The sequence below is a fragment of the Chiloscyllium plagiosum genome, chromosome 14, assembly GCF_004010195.1.
Source record: "Chiloscyllium plagiosum isolate BGI_BamShark_2017 chromosome 14, ASM401019v2, whole genome shotgun sequence".
Lineage (NCBI taxonomy): Eukaryota > Metazoa > Chordata > Chondrichthyes > Orectolobiformes > Hemiscylliidae > Chiloscyllium > Chiloscyllium plagiosum.
Window position 1 is genome coordinate 38847425 of NC_057723.1, and position 19178 is coordinate 38866602.

A 19178-nucleotide genomic window follows, 5' to 3' on the forward strand; every position below is an offset into this window, starting at 1 on the left:
GTAGGTTCTTTACCCAGAGAGTGGTGGGGGCATGGAATGCGCTGCCTGTGGGAGTCAGAATCATTGGTGACCTTTAAGTGGCAATTGGATAGGTACATGGATGGGTGCTTAATCTAGGACAAATGTTCGGCACAACATCGTGGGCTGAAGGGTCTGTTCTGTGCTGTATTGTTCTATGAAGGAGAAACTGAGCTACACAACAGAAATCTGTTTCATTCCTGCTCTGACCTAAACCAGGCTGGCATTTAGGCTGAAAAAGAAATCAATGAACAGTGGATGCTAGAATTCCGAAACAAACACAGAAATTGCTGGATAAACTTAGCAGGTCTAGCAGCATTCTGGAGAAGGGTCACTGGACTTGAATGGTTAACTTTTTTCTCCACAGATGCTGTCAGACCTGCTGAATCTTTTCAGCGATTTCTGATTTTGTTTGTGGTACTTGGGCTTGATGGTTTGCTTCTGTGTTCCTGATCTTAGAAGAGAAATTCAGTCCTACAGCTTCACTGTTCAGTGAAGTTTTAAGAATATTCAGCTGACAATACCTTGGTAATATATATGTCAGTTTATTCATGCAAACCTATTTCAAGTGCAATTCTGGATGAGCAACAAATGCTGACCTTGTCAACAACACCCACGCTCGATCAAAAAAAAAAGGAATGTCTGGTGTGTTGAAACTACATCTCATATCAGTCAGCAGGTTCAGGAGGAGGAGGCAAAGCTGAAAAAAATTTTAAAATGCTGTAGTGCATTGACCAGACCATTGCCTTCTGCCTGCATAGTATTGTCTAGATTCTGATATCTCCAACTGTACTGCACATGCAATGATTCTCAGTGTTATTTTAGTATCGCAGTTACCATTTTGCACACTAATTTCACATTCTTTCAGTAATGTTCAATTTGTAGATATCAAGAGGACAATTTATTTTGTATATTCACAATGTTAAAACCTATAGAATTTTTGTCTCATTGAATGAAAGGTCGCTAAAGCTTTTCTCTGGCTATCTGATGCACACTTTGACCCTTCACAAACTTGGAGTAATGTAGAGGGAGCTTGATGCTGAACAGAAAGGATCCCATTCTCCAGAAACACAATTTGCTCAATTTGAGAAAACAATTTATTTTCTACTGCGAAAGTTGAACTGCTGATGTCTATTTTGCAAGATACCACCAGTATTGAAAAAAGGAGAGAAAATGACATAAGAAATTAGCAATTAAGTGATACTAAGTTTTGATTTTAAAAACTAATTCATTATTCAACAAAAACATTTTGATAAAGGTAATTATTCAGGTTCAGAAAAGATGGCATTAGAGTAACAGAAAATAATGATCTAACAGTACAGTAAGGAAACTATCGAACTATCCAAAAAGATTGAGGTTGGGGTAGTGGCGTCTTTGGAATCATCTGTATTTTATCCTGATAAATCCCCTCCTTCACTCTAAAGACTTAAGAGGTAACCAGTCACTCTTTAGAGTGAACTGGGGATTTGACAGGATAGACATACAGAAGATGTTTCCGACTGGAGTCGAGTGAAACAAACCACGAGCTGCTCATGTAAGATGGTTGCAAAAAAAGCCAAAAGGGAATTCCAGAGAAACTTCTGCACCAAAGTGTGTCAAGAATATGGAATATGCAACTATAAGGTATCAAATAACATGGATGCAATTAAGGAGGTTATGGATGAACTCATGGAAAACAAATTGAAAGCTATGTTTATGGGTTAATGAGAAAGAGTGGGAGGAAGTTGATGTCTGTCTGGCATAATTGTAGATGGAAATGTGTTGCTGGAAAAGTGCAGCAGGTCAGGCAGCATCTAGGGAACGGGAGAATCGACGTTTCGGGCATTAGCCCTTCTTCAGGAATGGGGAGAGTTGGTCCAGCAGGCTAAGATAAAAGATAGGGAGGAGGGACTTGGGGGAGGGGCGTCGGAAATGTGTTAGGTGGAAAGAGGCCCCCCCCCCAGTCTGACCTATCACCCTCACCTTGACCTCTTTCCACCTATCACATTTCCGACGCCCCTCCCCCAAGTCCCTCCTCCCTATCTTTTATCTTAGCCTGCTGGACCAACTTTCCTCATTCCTGAAGAAGGGCTAATGCCCGAAACGTCGATTCTCCTGTTCCCTAGATGCTGCCTGACCTGCTGCACTTTTCCAGCAACACATTTCCATCTCTGGTCACTCTCACCACATGTTTGGAATTCATCTCTTATGTACATATTTGAATCAAGGCTGTAATCAGGTCAGGAGTTGAGCGGCCTTTGTAAAACCCAAACTGGACATCAGTAAGCAAGTTATTAAGAAGGGAGGGCTGCTTGACACCTTTGAATGTGGAGATTCACCATTACTCATACTGGTGTACTAGGTCAATGGGATGAAGTTGTTAACCAAATGCTCCTCCAGACCCTGTAACACCAAGTGCAGCTTGGAATCTTCTATTCTGTTTAGGTCATCTTCTATCACATTACTGATGATCGAAGGCAGGCTGATGGGATAATAATTGGCTGGGTTTGATTTGTTCAGCTGTGTGAACAAGACATAGCTGGCCAATTTTTCACATTATTGGGTAGATGCCACAGGAACACTTTGGCTAAGGGTGTGGGCCCATGGTCTTTGCAGTACCTCCACCCTTTTCTTGATATCACATGTAGTGAATCAAATTGAACACTGGCAGCTGTGATGCTGGGAACCGTGATCTGGTACAAACTGAGAATATTTGAAATGAACACAATATCCCTAGATGTTGTTGGAATCATGCACCCATTTATACTGTTTGTTCATAGAACATCAAATTTATGAATGTGATTTGCTACTTCTCCAGTAGAATTCATTGAAGAAATTGTCTAAGCAGTTTTAAAGTCTACCCACCTTGACATTTCAACATTTCCTAATTTAAAAAAAAAATTGAACGTGATATTTTAAACAAAATCAACGTGATTATTGGTGAATGTTTGCTCTTCCTCTTCATTTTTCTCACATACAAGTGCTTGTGGCCTGGCCAGGATAGGCTGTAGGTTCGGTTTGCGGTACAGCCTTTTGATTGCCAATACTTCTCTGTCTGCTCTTTGAACTTTCTAGCATGGATTGGAAGATTTGATCTATATTTGGAGCTGGCAGAGACACATGGAGCAATGCACCTTGTGAGAGGAGGAAGCCATTAATGTCACTTACCTGGTGAAATGAAACTTCTAGTGATTTCCCAAGAATAGAGGATTCCAAGCTGCACTTCTCGTTACAGGGTCTGGAGGAGCATTTGGTTAACAACTTCATCCCATTGACCTAGGCCACCAGTATGACCAATGGTGAATCTCCATTCTCAAAGGTGTCTCTTTCCTTGGTAATCCCACTGCTGTTGACCAGGAGTCTGGGTGATGTGTCAAGCCAGAGTCCTCTGTCACCAAGTTTACCAATGCAGTAAATAGCAATTTTCATACTTCATAAGAATCTAACCATCGAAGTAGCAAATCACATTCATAAATTCATCTTACACTGTTGCAACTTTCAATTTGTGGAAAAGGGAAAAAAATACAAAGTTAACAGCAAATATTCTTAGTTTTGGAAAACTGAATATAAAATCTGTACAACTATTAGTACATGGCTGGAAGACTACACTTGAGCAAGCTTTTGGAAACCAGCAATCACCAAATCCTCATGCTCTGAATGTCCACAAGGGAAAATATATACACAGCCCATAGACCAGTCCCCATTGCAAGACAAGAGGAAAAAATCTTGAAGGGCTGAAACTTAGCAAAGGCAGAAAATAGAGGTAATCACTCATATTCTTAGTTGGAAGATGGTGCAAGCAAAGAAAACAATAAAAAGTAATGATATAAACTCTTTGAGGAAGTGACAAGCAGGTTAGACGAAGGAGAGCCAAAGGAAGTTATCTACCTGGGACTTCAAGAGGCCTTTGACATGGTGCTGCACAGGAGGCTACCGAGTAAGATATGGGCCCATGGTGTAAGAGGCAAGGTGCTAGCATGGATAGAAACTTGGCTGTTTGGCAGAAAGCAGACAGTTGGGATAAAAGTGTCCTTCTCAAGATGACAGCCAGTGGCAAATGGTGTTCCAAAAGGCTCACTTGTTGGGACCACAACTTTTCACTTTATACATTAATGATGTGAGGGTGCTGGTGTTGGTCTGGGGTGTACAAAGTTGAAAATCGCATAACACCAGGTTATGGCCCAACGGATTTATTTGGAAGTACAAGCTTTTGGAATGCTACTCCTTCATCAGGTAGGTAGTGGGGCAGGATCAGACGCAGAATTTATAGTAAAAGATCAAAGTATCATACAGCTAACATTATACTTCCAAATAAACCTATTGTACTAAAACCTGGTGTTGTGCGATTTTTAATATTAAACAATCTAGATGAAGGAATGGACGACATTCTGACTACGTTTGCAGATGATACCAAGATAGGTAGAAGGACTGGTAGCATTGAGGAAGCAGGGAGGCTGGATTTGGACAGGTTAGAAGAGTGGGCAAGGAAGTGAGATGGAATTACAACACGGGAAACTGTGATGTCATGAACTTTGGTAGGAAGAAGAGGTGCATGGACTATTTTCTACATGGGGAGAAAATTCAGAAGTCTGAAGTGCAAAGAGACTTGGGAGTTTTAGTCCAGGATTCTCTCAAGGTAAACTTGCAGGTTGAGTCAGTTGTTAGAAAGGCAAATGCAATGATGGCATTTATTTTGAGAGAACTTGAATATAGAAGCAGGGATGTACCTCGGAGGTTCTAGAACGGCTCTGGTCAGACCACATATGGAGCGCTGTGTGCAGTTTTGGACCCCATATCTCAGGGACCACGTTCTGGCCCTGAAGCGCATTCAGAAGAGGTTCATGACAATGGTTCCAGGAATGAAAAGCATGACGTATGAGGAACATTTGAGGACTCTGGGTTTATACTCTGAGTTTAAAAGGATGAGGTGGGGGGTGCGGGGTAGGAACTGAAATATACAGAACATTGAATGGCCTGGAGAGAGAGTAGATGTTGGGAAAATGTTTCCATTGGTAGGAGAGACGAGCAGCCAAGGACACGGCCTTAAGAGTAAAGGGAATAACGTTTAGAACAAAAGGTAAGGAGAAACTTCTTCAGCCAGAAAGTGGTGAAACTATGGAACTTGTGTTCACAGAAGGCTAAGAGTATATTTAAGATAGAATCAAATAGGTTCTTGGGTATCAAGGGGATCAAAAGTTACAGAGGAAAAAAGCAGGAGTACAGGATTGAGAAACTTATCAGCCATGATTGAATGGCGGAGCAGACTCGATAGGCTGAATGACCTAATTCTGCTCTTATGTCTTATAAAATCAATTCTAAAGAACAGCTGCATTTTGGAGTTAAAACATATCTGATGAACATAGTTGTAGGTTTTACTTTCTAAGCAATAAGCACTTAGCCTTTTCAGAAAGGAAAGTGGAAAAATAAAGAAAAAATACTCATCATGCTGTGTTATATGTTGACTGGTACAAGGCCAAAATCAACACAAGTTGTAGTCGGAGAGTAACTTATTTGCCTGTTTGTTTAACCACAGTGATGAGCGGTTTGGAGACCGGGTAAATAGAAAAAATTTTAAAATGGAGGGTAAATAAAAGTACCCAAGTTAACCAAAATCAAATTTCCCTTGTGTGAACTATTTTACATTATTCGTGTAATGTTGAAAGTTCATCTTATATCTGCAAAAGGAGGACAAATTTGGCTTACTAACCAACAGCAGAACAAGATACAAAACTATCTTTCAGTGGTTTCTCAGTAGCACCAACAAATTGTTAGCAGGTTTGGTAAATAGACTGTGTCTAAAATGATAAGCCACTTTCCAAAAACATAAGGCATGGTCAATATAGCTTCATAAATGATAACATTTTTCTAATTTATGCATTTTCAGCTTCAATCAAAAGGGAGCAGACCAACTATTTTCAGGCAGGGCCTAATCTGATAATATTTCTGAGTTATCTTAAAGCTGCACAACTCCCTTTTATATAGTAATGCCAAGATATATCAATACTATGGAGTTAATAAGATATAATACAACAAACAAAGGATATACAAGAATATAGAAGTCACCATTCGATTAAGTTATACCTGTTTCAGTCATAAACAAAAAACCTGAATTCGATTGTTGTAATTTGAGCTGTGAACACTTTACTCAATGCAAAAGGCTACTTTCAAAAAAAGCGATCTGGACCCCTTGCAACAGAAAATTAACCTTGTATGTGTACTATGCTGAAACTTCCCACACACTCTAGCCTTTACAGCACTGAAAACACTAAGCAATAAATATACACAGTGAATATACTGTCAATGGTTTCTCCAAGAAACAGGAAAACACGACACAGGAAAACCAAATTTAGACCGCAGGTAAATCAACAGATAAAATTAGCAATAATTCTGATTGGTACATTAGGTTTTTTTTAAACATATCAAAATGACAATTAGTAAAAGTGAGATTCTTATTTTTTTAACTGACATTTCACTCAAGTTCAAGCCTTCACATTCAGAGTTTTTGCTGTCACAGTGTTCTGCACTAAACTGAAGCACTGGTCAACAACTTCCTGTATGTAATCACAGCTGAAAGAGGCCTCAAAGACAGCTTCACAACACAAAAGGAGTACATACTGAGCATGACACTATCAAAACAGATAATGGTTAATTGAGGACTGCATACTTAATTGTTGCCGAAAATGTGTTGCTGGAAAAGCGCAGCAGGTCAGGCAGCATCCAAGGAGCAGGAGAATCGACGTTTCGGGCATGAGCCCTTCTTCAGGAATGATTGCCAAAACAACTTATGGGAGACATTTTTTAAACAACCTGTTCAGAGATATTGTTAGTATACACTTCTGGAGATTGTGGGACTCGAAATCAGGCCTGCTGATTCAGATGAAGGGACACTACCACTGCACCACAATTTATAAACAAATCATGTAAACCGAAAACATTGGAACCCCTATGGAAACAGGAAGTTAGTTATTCAATGTTTGTAACAAAAGTAAATCTACCCAAAACTAAAGCTGACCGTATTTAGTCTAGATTAGGATATCTGGTTGGCATAGACATGTTGTTTCTATGCTGTACATCTTTATGACTCCATGCTGCCCGATCTGTTGAGTGTATTTAACACTTTAGTCAGATTGTAATTCAAAAATCAGGATCTACAGGTAATGACAAATAGATGAGCTGTGACAAAAACATTTCACACTAGGCTAATTTGAAACATCAGAGCACCTCATTTGTGCTTTCAACAGTTTAATTTTTTGATGACAATTAACAATTATGTCTCTAATCTGTTATTATACCTGTCAGACTGAAACCTACAAAATAAAACCTATTTAAGGAACTACTTCTACTTCAGAGAAGACAATAGTTCAGACACTAAAGTCACAATCAATGTCCCTGAATTAGGGATGCAATCTTCTTTCTCTTCTATGGTCAGTGACGATGATTATATTATCATACCATTTTATAAGAACATTCAATCAACACAGACCAGTTATCAAACCTGGGATCTTTCAGCCTGTGTGACTTAAAATGAATCTCACAAATTGATGACCTATTAGGATACCTTAAGTATTTGAGCTTTTTATTCCCCATTACTTTAAGGAACTCAAATTGAACGTTTTCTTTTGCAACCTCACTTGATATTTATATGCACACAGGTTGATAGATGAACTCCAGTTTGGAGTTCTGAATATCCAGAAGACTGGGTGGTCTTATTGATCGTTCAATTTATAAAGCTACATCAAAATAAATTGCTTGCTCAATTAGATCACAGCATTAAGTGACAAAATGTTTTAATACATATAGCTAGTATTAAAAATGAAGCCACTGAAAGAAGTTGCATTATTTTGTTGGCCATTTAATTTAAAATTCAATATGCATTTTATTTGATTTAGAGTATATGCATTTCACTGTTTATGGTATATTTATGAACTGAAAAATGTGCGCTAAAATTTTCATATAATATGGTAATTGCCTCTGTAATTGTAATTGAACACTATCACTCAATAAATTAAAGTCCTGTCCATCTTTTGCTACTTCCCACCCTACAATCCTCAAATACAGTCATTGTATGTTCATACAGATGAATGCAATGAAGCATCATTTTCTTAGTTTAGTTAAAATGATGTAACCATCTCTCTGAATAGAATATTCGCAATTGGAGTACAGCCAAGGAAGAAGACAAGTACATCAACTTCATATTATGTTTCGTAACATTTGTTGCAACCCTATATCCCTCTGCATGTTCTGCTGCTTTCACTAACTCCCTATTTTCTCCCCACACTTTTAACACCCATTTCTATTAATGAGGAGAGTGTTTCTCTGGAGATGACCCAATCAACTCAATAGTGAATAACCAGTAAGGACGGAAGACACTTATGCACACTTTTCCTCCGCCTGTTTCTTTCTTTCACAGTCTAATTGAACATCCATCAAAACGTTCCTTTTTAAAAAGGAAATATGCTTCAATGTGAATTGATCTGACAACTGTAAATCTGTAACACTCAGAGATCAGCCACAAAAACAAAGACTTGTCACTATTTACCACTTTTCAGTCATTTAAGTACTTTTTGAAGTGAAGTGTAGTGAAGAAAGTTGCTTTCTAGAAGCTGCATGAATCATGTAAAAAGGCAACATAATAGGAGAATCAAATAGACAAGCATCCAAGTAGTTTGGCTTTTGTTATGTTACTTTATTTTTCAAACACAATTTCGAATTATGCTATTTGTATTTCCATTTAACAAAAGTAATTATACTTTAAAATATATGCAAGCTAGTCCTTCACACTAAATTAGAATAAATTTAACAAACATTTATAAATGTCAAAGAACATTTTAATTTGTTAATTTTCATAGGACATAAGGCAGGGTCTAGCAGTATATCCTCCCTATAAATCACATGGGACTAAACAAACAGCCAGCAGCTTAAATCAGTTACAAAAGTTGGCTTTTCCTGAGAACACTTTTTTTATTTATGCCGGGTTTAGTCGTCACTATTTATGGAGACAAAATATCACATCCTTATTTCCAGCATGCTCATTCTTTAAACAGGAACTAAAACTATTAGGAGGAAGCCTCATATCACATTTAGTTGAACAGACAATATTCTGCATTCCCACTGTTTGTGTGCTAAATATACGTAAATTATCAATAAGGGATACAATGCTTTGATAATGTTGGAAAAGACGACAATAACTATGCTGCTATGATTCTTTTTAATTCTCAGTTGAGTTTAAAGCAAGGAACTGTTACCCATTTCCTAAAAAACCTCATTAAACATTAAGAAAATATTCACTAGACCAAGTACAATGTACTCAAATGAGACCAGATTGGTATCAATTAAGAGTCTCTCATAATGTTTTAGTATTTCAACCAGACCTTCTTAGTTAGAAACTGAAAAGCCTTCAGTTTTTTCTGTCTGAAATCAAGATATGGGCTGATATAGATAGGCACTGACAGAATTTAAGTGTTGTAAATTGAGTGTTAGCATCAAACATTCGACCAGCCAAGGTATGGAGAATTACATACAGAATCTCCTCTACGATTTCAAAAAAATGGCATCACCACCAAACGCAAAGAAACATTTCACCCTAACATCCTATTCTACCAAATCTTGTAAATAACATAATTGTCACCGAGCATTAAATTGAGGCTGCTTTGTCATTTGGATCCTGATACTTACATAGTACTAAAACTCCCCAAAAGCTCATCTCACCTCTCCTCTTACTGAGATCAGATAGCAGAAACATTCAGATCTTTAGCCACAATGTCAACCCAAATTCTATATTGATAGAACAATCTAGCACACAGTAAGTTTCATATACAAGATGTCTTATTAAAATAGCTTTTCAATGGTAGACACTGACAGCTTTTCCAGATAGCTTTAGAGGGAAACATTCAACTCAACTTAAATTTTTTTGGGGGATATGGGCTTTGCTGGCTGGCTAACATTTATTGCCTGTTCCTGGCTACATTTGAGAAGTTGCTGATGAGTTGCCTTCTTGAACTACTGCATTCCAGGTGCTGTAGGTCTACAAGCTGTTGGTCTACTATGGAGTATTTGGGCACCAAGTCAATCATTAGCCAAACAGGAAGTTTCCTTGCTAATGTATAAGTGTTGAACAACATTTGGAGGAAGGGTGGCAAGGACACATAATATACTCTGGATGGGGGACTTCAAATGTCCATCACCTAGAGTGGCTCACCAGCAACTCTAATAACTGAATTTGTCAAGTCCTAAAGGACATAACTGCTAGACTTGGTATTCAGGTGGTGAGGGAACCATCAAGAAGGAAATCTTCGCACAAACTTTGAAGGAAAAACATATTTGACCATATCCTCACCAATTTGCGAGAGAGTATTGGTGAGAGTGACCACCATATAGTGCTTCTGAAGACAAAATCCCATCTTCACATTGAGAACACCCTCCATCACATTATGTGGCATCATCACAATGTTAAATAGGATAGACTTTGAACAGATCTGGCAACTCAAGACTGAACATCGAAAAGGCACAGTGGGCCATCAGCAGCAGCAAAATCACACTCAATCTGCAAAGTCTTAGCCTGGCCCACTTTACCCTAACCATCAAGTTTCAGTGAAGAATACAGGAGGGTGTGCCAAGAGCAGCATCACGCAATGAGATGTCAACCTGAGAACTTGCAATGACAAACAGCCATAAGCAGCAAGTAACATACGAGCTTAGCAGTTCCTCAACCAACATGTCAGGTCTTGCTCTGTACTTCTGCCACATCTATTGTGTGAATGGTGGTGAACAATTAAACAAGTCACTGGAGGAGGAGGATTCACAGGTAACCCTATTTTCAATTTGGAGGGAGCCCATTACATTAGTGCGAAAAAAAAATTAGGCTGAAGCATTTGCAACAAGAGTCAGCTGAATGTGGCAAGTGGACGATTGATCTTTGCCTCCTCCAGATGTCCCGAACATCACCATTCCATGTATAGCTGTGCTCCAGAGCTTGCCGTGCCTCGAGCCAAGCTGCTGCAGGACAGCTAGAACACTAGCATTTAACCATTTCAGATATGGAAAATTGGACAGGTGTATGCTGTGCACAAAAAGCAGGATAAATTAATGCTAGCTAGTTAATGCTTGTAGTCTACTTTTGATCATCAGTAAAGTGACAGAGGATGTCATCAATAGTGCTACCAAACAGCACTTGCTGAGCAATAACCTGCTCACTGATAGAGTGGGGTTCTGCCATTCCTATTCAGTTCCTGACCTTATGACAGCCTTAATTCAAACATGGCCAAAAAAAATAGCTGAATTCCAGAGGTGAGTTGACAGTGACTGCCCTCGACATCAAGATCACATTTGTTCAAATATATCAAGGAACCCCACAAAAATTGATGTCAATAGGAATCAGGGAAAACTCTGATAGTTGAGGTTGTTGGTGATCAGTTACTTCAGTTCCAAGATATCTCTGCAGTAGTTTGTCAAGAATGTCTCCAAATCCCAAACCTATCTTCAGCTGCTTCAGCAATAATCTTCCCTCTATCATAAACTCAGACGTGGGGATATTCACTGATGATTCCACAATGTTCAGCACCATTTGCAACCCCTCAAGACACTGAAGCAGTCCATGATTATTGGCAGAGTAATCCACACAATATCCAGGTTTGGGCTGAAAAGTGAGAAGTGACATTTACGCCACACAATTACCAGGCAATGACTATTTCCAACAAGAGAGACTCTAACCATGATACCTTGACATTTAATGGCACAGCCATCACTAAGTTCCATATTACATCCCAGGGGCTACCCTGGACCAGAAACCGATCTGGACTGGCCATATAAATAATGTGGCTTCCAAAGCAAATCAGAGGCTCGGAAACCTTCAATAAATAACTCACCTCCTAACACTCAGAAGCCTGTATGCCACCTACAAAGGTGCAATGGAACACTCCCTGCTTCTGGATCAGTGCACTTCCAATAACAAGAAGCCTGACACCTCCAGGACATAAGCAGTCCATTTGATTGTCATCACATCCATAAACTCTCATTCCCTTCAGCACCAACACACAGGAGAAACAACTTGCATTATCTAAAAAGTGTTATACCACAGAAAAGCACCAAGGCTCCTTAGAGAATATTTTCCAAGACCATTACCATCTAGAAACATTGCTGGGAACATTACAACCTGCAGGTTCCCCTCCAAACCACTCAATATCCTGACTTGGAAATATATTGCCATTCCTTCTGTGTCGCTGGGTGAAAATCCTGTAACTCCCTCTCTACGGCAGTATGAGTAAAGGGAGATCACTACCCAGCTTTTCGATGGCAACAAGGGATAAGCAATAAATGGTCTCATGAACAAATCAAAACAAATTCTTTCATGCTTTTTATATTTCAGAAAATTGAAATATCACCAAGATATTGCGTCCTTTACATTAGTTAAAAAGATAATCTTAATACCACTTATCGCCAAATTGATTGGTACAAGCATAACACGTTGTACCCAACTGGGGTACGATGAACTATCCCCATTAGCCATAGCACACAGTGAAAAAGAATTGAACAAGTTTGAGTAAGTAATTGATATGATTTTGTACATTCCAGGGCAACACACTCCAGCACATACTAAAATAGTGCTTAATCTCAGGGTTGAGCCGATATTATTTCAACAGCTTGAAGTATTTTTACCAATGAAACACTATCCCCAACCCCCATGAGTGGAGAACCTCACCAACGTGGCCATATATCATTTATGAGCTCAGATCATAAGTAACAGTAATTGAAGAGCATTACACATTGCAGTCAAGCTGATTCTCCTTTCAAAAGATACATACAGACAAACTTACAGCAATGCAGAACTACAGGTGTGACTGCGTTTTATTCCAATTATCTCCCCAACATCTTTAGTCAAGAAAGTCTATTCAAATGCCCGGTGCTACACCAGATCGGACAACAACTCAAAAGACAAAAGGGAACTTAAGACATTTTATCTCATAACTTTCTGCTACACTGAGTATTATTCACATCTCCACTGGAAAGTTTTCCCATGATTCCATCTAAATTTAGTTTTAGTGACACAGTCAGTAGCTAAACGCAGTCTTGATATCAAAAGCAATTACTTCAATATCACCTCTGTAATCCAGCCCATACCAATGAACAGGCCACAGCTTTTATGAAGTCTGAAACTGGTGATACCCATCGAAACCAAACTGACTATCAATTCATTGTAAATTTATAACAAGTTACATACGACGAAGTATGTAATGCATTTGATAGCATTGTTAACAATTCCTTCTGTCACCCTGTTGATGGCTGGGAGCAAATTGACAAATCTGATCGTTGGTCAAGTCAATCTCGGTCTTTGTGAATGTGACTTACCTAGGCAACAATATGCATTATCAGGCAATAAGAGTGATTATGCCTACTTCTACAGTACATTCCTTCAACACTAATACTGAATGTTGTCAAGGTTCATACAATTGCTCTGTCCAGTGTCTTGATGTCAAGTAGAATGAATATAATTAGTTGAAGACTGGAATGTGATGGGAACCTCAGGGTTGTCATGCTGAGAACAACCATCCATTCAGTACCATTAGCTGAAGATAGCTTCAAGTTCCAACTGTCATGCTGGGCTCCACACAATTTAAAATAGGATGTTTGTGGTTTTTAATCTTCTCATTAGTTGCTTAATAAAAGACATAATTCACAACTGGTTACGATAGAATTGCAGAGCTTTGATCGGGATAGTCAATTGTGGGATCAGTTAGCACTGTCTATAGCATGCGGATTTTGTTCTTATTAGCCATGCACTGTAGTTAGCTGGTTGGTACATTAATTCAGAAATGTATGGTCCTGTTCTTGGTATGCTAAATCTGCACTCTTCAAACAAGATTGGTCATTTGGCTTGATGATGATAGAAGAGACATGGTCATGCCAAAGCAAAAGGTCACAGTTTGTGGTGCAATACAGATTTAATTGGACCACAGCATCAAATGACTTACCAGCTTTGAGCTGTTGGATCTGTTCTTAATCAATCCAATTTAGAATAGGGCTAATGGCTACACAATGGACCAGGCTCGCAGGACACAGACAGTATCTGGTCTCTACAAAGATTGCACTGTGGGTGACTCCCTAACAACATGACCACAGAAAAGGTTAAGGTCTTAAGTTATCCCCTTAAACTCCAGTTTTCATGATCTACTGAAAATCCCCTCTGACGTTTAAGTCCTTTGGGACTCAGTATTAATCAGCCTTGTTGTTGCACATTTCAGATTCCCCTACCTAGAGCTGTCCTTGCTTCTTCCACGTGCTGATTTGTCAACAATAAGTGGTATTGAAAAAGGTCTACTTGCTCATATTGGACCTAAAACCTTGGAGGATTTTTGAGCTCTGGAGTAAACAATAAGAACTCAAGATTATTCTCTTTTTTTGAATGGCCCGCAAACATCCAAGGAACTGTGTTGTCAGTGGAACAAAATATATTCAGAGATGGTAATGTGAAGAGCCTGAGGTGTAAAATTGTAGATGAGTATAATTATGACAGGCTGTAGCTTGACTAGTGTGTGGACAACTCTCACAACTTTGGCACCAATGCACAGATGTTAGTGAGGAGAGCTCTGAAGGATGAAGTGGGTTGGCTAAGTCTTTGCTGTGCCTTGATTCAACACCCACATCTTAACAAAGCACTGCATCCAATTTGTTTCTTTTTCTGGTGATATGATATCACTCACTAGCTTTCTAGATCACTTTAGAAGACAGTTCAATAGTCACACACAATGTTGTCAGACGAGCAACACATAAACTATAGAATAAGAACAGCAGATCGCTGTCTCAAAAAGCATGAGTGAACCAAGTGGGATGTTGCAACAACCAACAACTTCATGGTCATGTTTACTAATTCCATTATATTATACAGCTATAAGATTATAATTTTCTTCTGTTTGTCCTAAATATATCTATTATCAAGAAGACTGCAAATATTCTGCTCTCCACCAGAAGATATGCAAGAATGGGAGTAAATGGCATTCTCATTTTTCCCATTCCTGTCACACAATCCCTATCCTCCTCTTAGCAGTACAGATGAACTTGGGTTCTTGGTTCAGAAACAGAACAAGGAACATAAGGGGAGCCAACTTCTAGAAAGATGCAGAAAAGTAGCAGATAGCTGAAACTTCGATTGTTAATTTCATTCTAGGAGATCACAAAATTCTTACTTACATTCTACCAACACCTTCATACATGCGTGCTTCTTCTGGCATTGTAGATATTTCTGCATCTGTTAAATGTGCATGTTTCTTGGTCCTATTTAATTGCTCAATTTGCAAATCTGCAAGTTTCACCTTCTGTTGTGTATCAAGTACCTTGGACTGCAATTCGGCAAAAGCCTGAAAGAATACAGGAATAAATTTTAAAAGTGTGACTGTAATTAATTTTACAAGTCAAAGTTAACATAACTTATTAACAGTACAGTTAATTATAGAATCGTTATCTAGCAATGTATTCTCTCAAGGTTTGAAGAATGAGAAGCAAACTCAAAACAAAGGTACAAAATACTTAAAGAGATAAACAGAGTGCATGCAGGTAAGGCATTTGCCTAGTTGGGGAGTCTAGGACTGGGATACAACAAACAAAAAAAAAGGGGGAAGCCATTGAGTTTTAAAAAAACACGAGTGCTAAGAGTTTGGCGAATCTTTGGAATTGTCTATCCCAGACAACTACAGAAGATCACTCAATGGAATGCATAATGCTCCTGCAGTAAAATAGCCTTATTGATACAATGACCATCAATGCCATTCATTGAGAGGCAACTACAACTCCAGAAGGAGGTATGGTGAGAAGAAAGTAAAACTAATCATTTAAAAATACATTAAACATACAAGAGTTGACGAACCTAAGTAAGAAGAGATATTTATTTCTCAAGAGATAATGTCAATTAATAGAAGAGCCATAGATATACATTTAGAGTTTTAATACACATTAATTAAATTAGGGATGTATTAGCTTGAACAGTTTAATGTCTAAATTAAGGACAGTCAATCGAAATTCAAAATACTGGTTTCAGTGTATGTGTCTGTGTGAGTGAGTGACACAGACAGACAGACAGACAATGCCAGATCTGCTAAGTCTTTCCAACATTTTACTTGGTTTTCCAAGATTAAAGGCTTGTAATAATGGTCAGATATATGCAGTTTTAAAGAACAAGGTTTAATCCTTCCAATATGCTCAAGGCAGGGGCTAAGATGTAGGAGTTTGCCTGGTCAGCCATGCTGAGTTCCCCAAGACCCAGAATGAGGAAGGTGAGTGGCAGGAAGGGCATCTAGCTGTAAAACCAATTGTCAAATCCCATAGGTTGGTTAACACTAAAATATGGTGACCCAACAGAATGTGGGAAAAAGCTGAAAGAGATTTATTTATTTAACTTTGTCATCAGTGGTTGGTTGTGCTAATATATATAGAATTGATGCATTTGATACTGTAAGTCAGACATTATTATTGCAGTTGCAATATAATCCAGTCAGTGCCCACAAATTTTATGCTTACTCTATAAGCCATTTATTATAACACACCTATGATACTCAAACTAAATCACAATACCGTCCACTAAATGAGTCCCTAGCCACTGGGGTTCATATCCACCTGCTCGATCTACATAGCTTCAGTAAGATCAATCTACAGATTGCATAACAGCATCCCATCATAATTACATTGAGAGCAGTCTGACACCTATAACCTCTACCATAAGAGCCAAAAAAAAAACAAATGAAGCACTATTGCTAAGTCACACATCATCCTAATGCACATAAAGCATCACTGTTACTGGTTATATCTTGGAATTCTCCCTATAACACTACAGGGAATGTACCATTGACTGCAGCAATGCTAGGCAAAAGCCACCATTTTCTCAGGCAACCAGGAATGAACAGTGAATACAGCCTTCTGGGTGTCACCCTCATCCTAAATAGTATTTTTAAAAATAAATCAGCTGAGTAAATTATTGTTGCATAATCCTCCAAGCACCAAGATCATTGAATAGCTTATTTTAAAGTGAATTAGTTATCCGAATGAATCATGATGAGCATGAGATAAATAGACAAAAATATAAAATTATCTTGTTATTCCACATAATAGCAATATTACAAAACACTTTAAGGAATTAAAAACTGAACATTTACACAAACTGTTAAACAACTCGTGAAGAGACCCAAACAAAACGATAGATATTTATCTTCCAGATACCATTCACACTGATTGACTGTTGCGTGTAGTTCCAAAATTTTAAACTATTAAATATAAACAATAATCATTTAGACAACAGGTAAGATCTGACATGAAGAAAAACGTGCTTTTCAACAGTAAGCGGGAAGCGATAAAATATTGTACTCTTAGACACTTAGAAACATCTCACTCCAAAAACAAAGTCAGAAATGGTGTTATTGCTGTCTACGGATTACACACATGGCAGACTTTCAACTCGACAGGGTGGGCAAGACTTCACCGCAGCCGGGCCTGCACCAACTACACATTTTTAATAACCACCGAAAACGAATCAATGACAAAATCCTCCCCAACATATGCCTTTCACTCTAAGAAAGCTAAAGACAGCGATCAGTCATCAAAACAGAATAGGAACACGCGGCCATGAAGCTCCTGAAACCCCATGTACCTTCTTCAACTCCAAATCCACGGGGGCTGCCATCTTTAGAGGGTGAGCGCATGCGCAGGCCGCACCTTTCCCCCAAATCCCGGCGGTGAGCAGTAGTAGCAGCAGTGAGTGAGCTTAATGTGGACCATCATCTGTGAAGCTTTTCATTCTTATCCCCTTTAATATGTTTGAAGGACACAGGTTTCCGATTTCACTTTATCGAATAAAATAAAGTACTTCCGATATTGGAAGTCTGAACTTTTTTTAAAAAGAAAGCAAACTCAGCAGTTCTGCCAGTGACAAAAGCAGAAATTGTTGGGAAAGCTCGACAGGTCTTGCAGCATCTGTGGAGAGAAATCAGAGTTAACGTTTCAGATCGAGTGACCCTTCCTCAGACTTCTGGTGGCACCTGAGGGTAGAAGGACAGGGTTAACGTTTGGAGTCAGAAATTATTGCTTAGGAAGTTCACAAGTTCTAAAGAAAAGTCACATCGGAGATGCAGTTTAATTTCGATAAATATGAGGTGCTGCACTTTGGAAAGGCAAATCAGGACAGGACTTATGCACTTAATAGTAAGGTCCTAGGGAGTGTTGCTAGGTGCGTAGTTCCTTGAAAGTGGAGTCGCAGGTCAATAGGATAGAAAAGAAGGCATTTGGTATGCTTTCCTTTATTGGTCAGAGTATTGAGTACAGGGGTTGGAGTTGTACAGGACATTGGTAAGTCCACCTTTTGGAACATTGTGTGCAGTTCTGGTCTCCCTCCTATCGGAAGGATGTTGTGAAACTTGGTAGGGTTCAGAAATGATTTTCGAGGATGTTGCCAGGATTGGAGGATTTGAGCTCTCGGGAGAGTCTAACTAGGCTGGGGCTGTTTTTCTGGATCGTCAGAGGCTGAGGGGCGACCTTATAGAGGTTTATAAAATCATGAGGGGCATGGATGGGTAAATAGATAAGGACTTTTCCCTGGGGTGGGGGAGTCCAGAACTTAGAGGGCATAGATTTAGGATGAGAGGGGAAAAATTTAAAAGGGATCTCAGGGGCTACCTTTTTCATGCAGAAGGTGGTGCATGTATGGAATGAGCTGCCAGAGTAAGTGGTGGAAACTGGTACAATTGCAACATTTAAAAGGCATCTGGAGGGATATTTGAAGAGGAAGAGTTGAGAAGGATATGGCCAAGTGGTGGCAAATAAAACCAGATTAGGTTAGGATATCTGGTCAGCATGGATAAGTTGGACTGAAGGGTCAGTTTCCGTGCTGCAATCTCTATGACTATATGACACCAAATGCTAACACTGTTCTCCATAGATGTGGCGGAATGGTGACTTCACTTTCTTGTAGTCTCTGCGTGTGGACTGTAATGCTTGTGTGCAGGATCTGTTGCTGTTCTGAGGTCTCTACAATTCAACAATGTATGGGCACATTGTTCGCTTTAAGTTTCTGTATATTTTGTAATCAACTTGTTCAAAAATGTTATTACATTTCTGAGAATATACAATTTGAACCCAGGTTTCTGGCTGGTTTAAGCTTCTAAGGGAAGTGACTTCAAACTTAGTAGTTGAAGTAATTGGTTTCT

At 38.9% G+C, this 19178-nt stretch overlaps 1 protein-coding gene across 3 annotated transcripts in view; it reads right to left on the minus strand.

The window, feature by feature from the left end:
• Window positions 1–17733, minus strand: part of pfdn1 (prefoldin subunit 1) — a 36129-nt gene extending 18396 nt beyond the window's left edge. For all 3 annotated transcript variants that reach the window (XM_043703647.1, XM_043703649.1, XM_043703648.1), the window contains exons 1-2: window positions 17627–17733; window positions 15181–15347 (exon numbers count right to left, since the gene is read on the minus strand). In XM_043703647.1, coding sequence (XP_043559582.1) covers window positions 15181–15347; window positions 17627–17659 — 200 coding nt within the window. In that variant the 5' untranslated portion in view covers window positions 17660–17733. The remainder of the gene's footprint in view (window positions 1–15180; window positions 15348–17626) is intronic.
• Between the last annotated feature and the right edge of the window lie 1445 nt (window positions 17734–19178).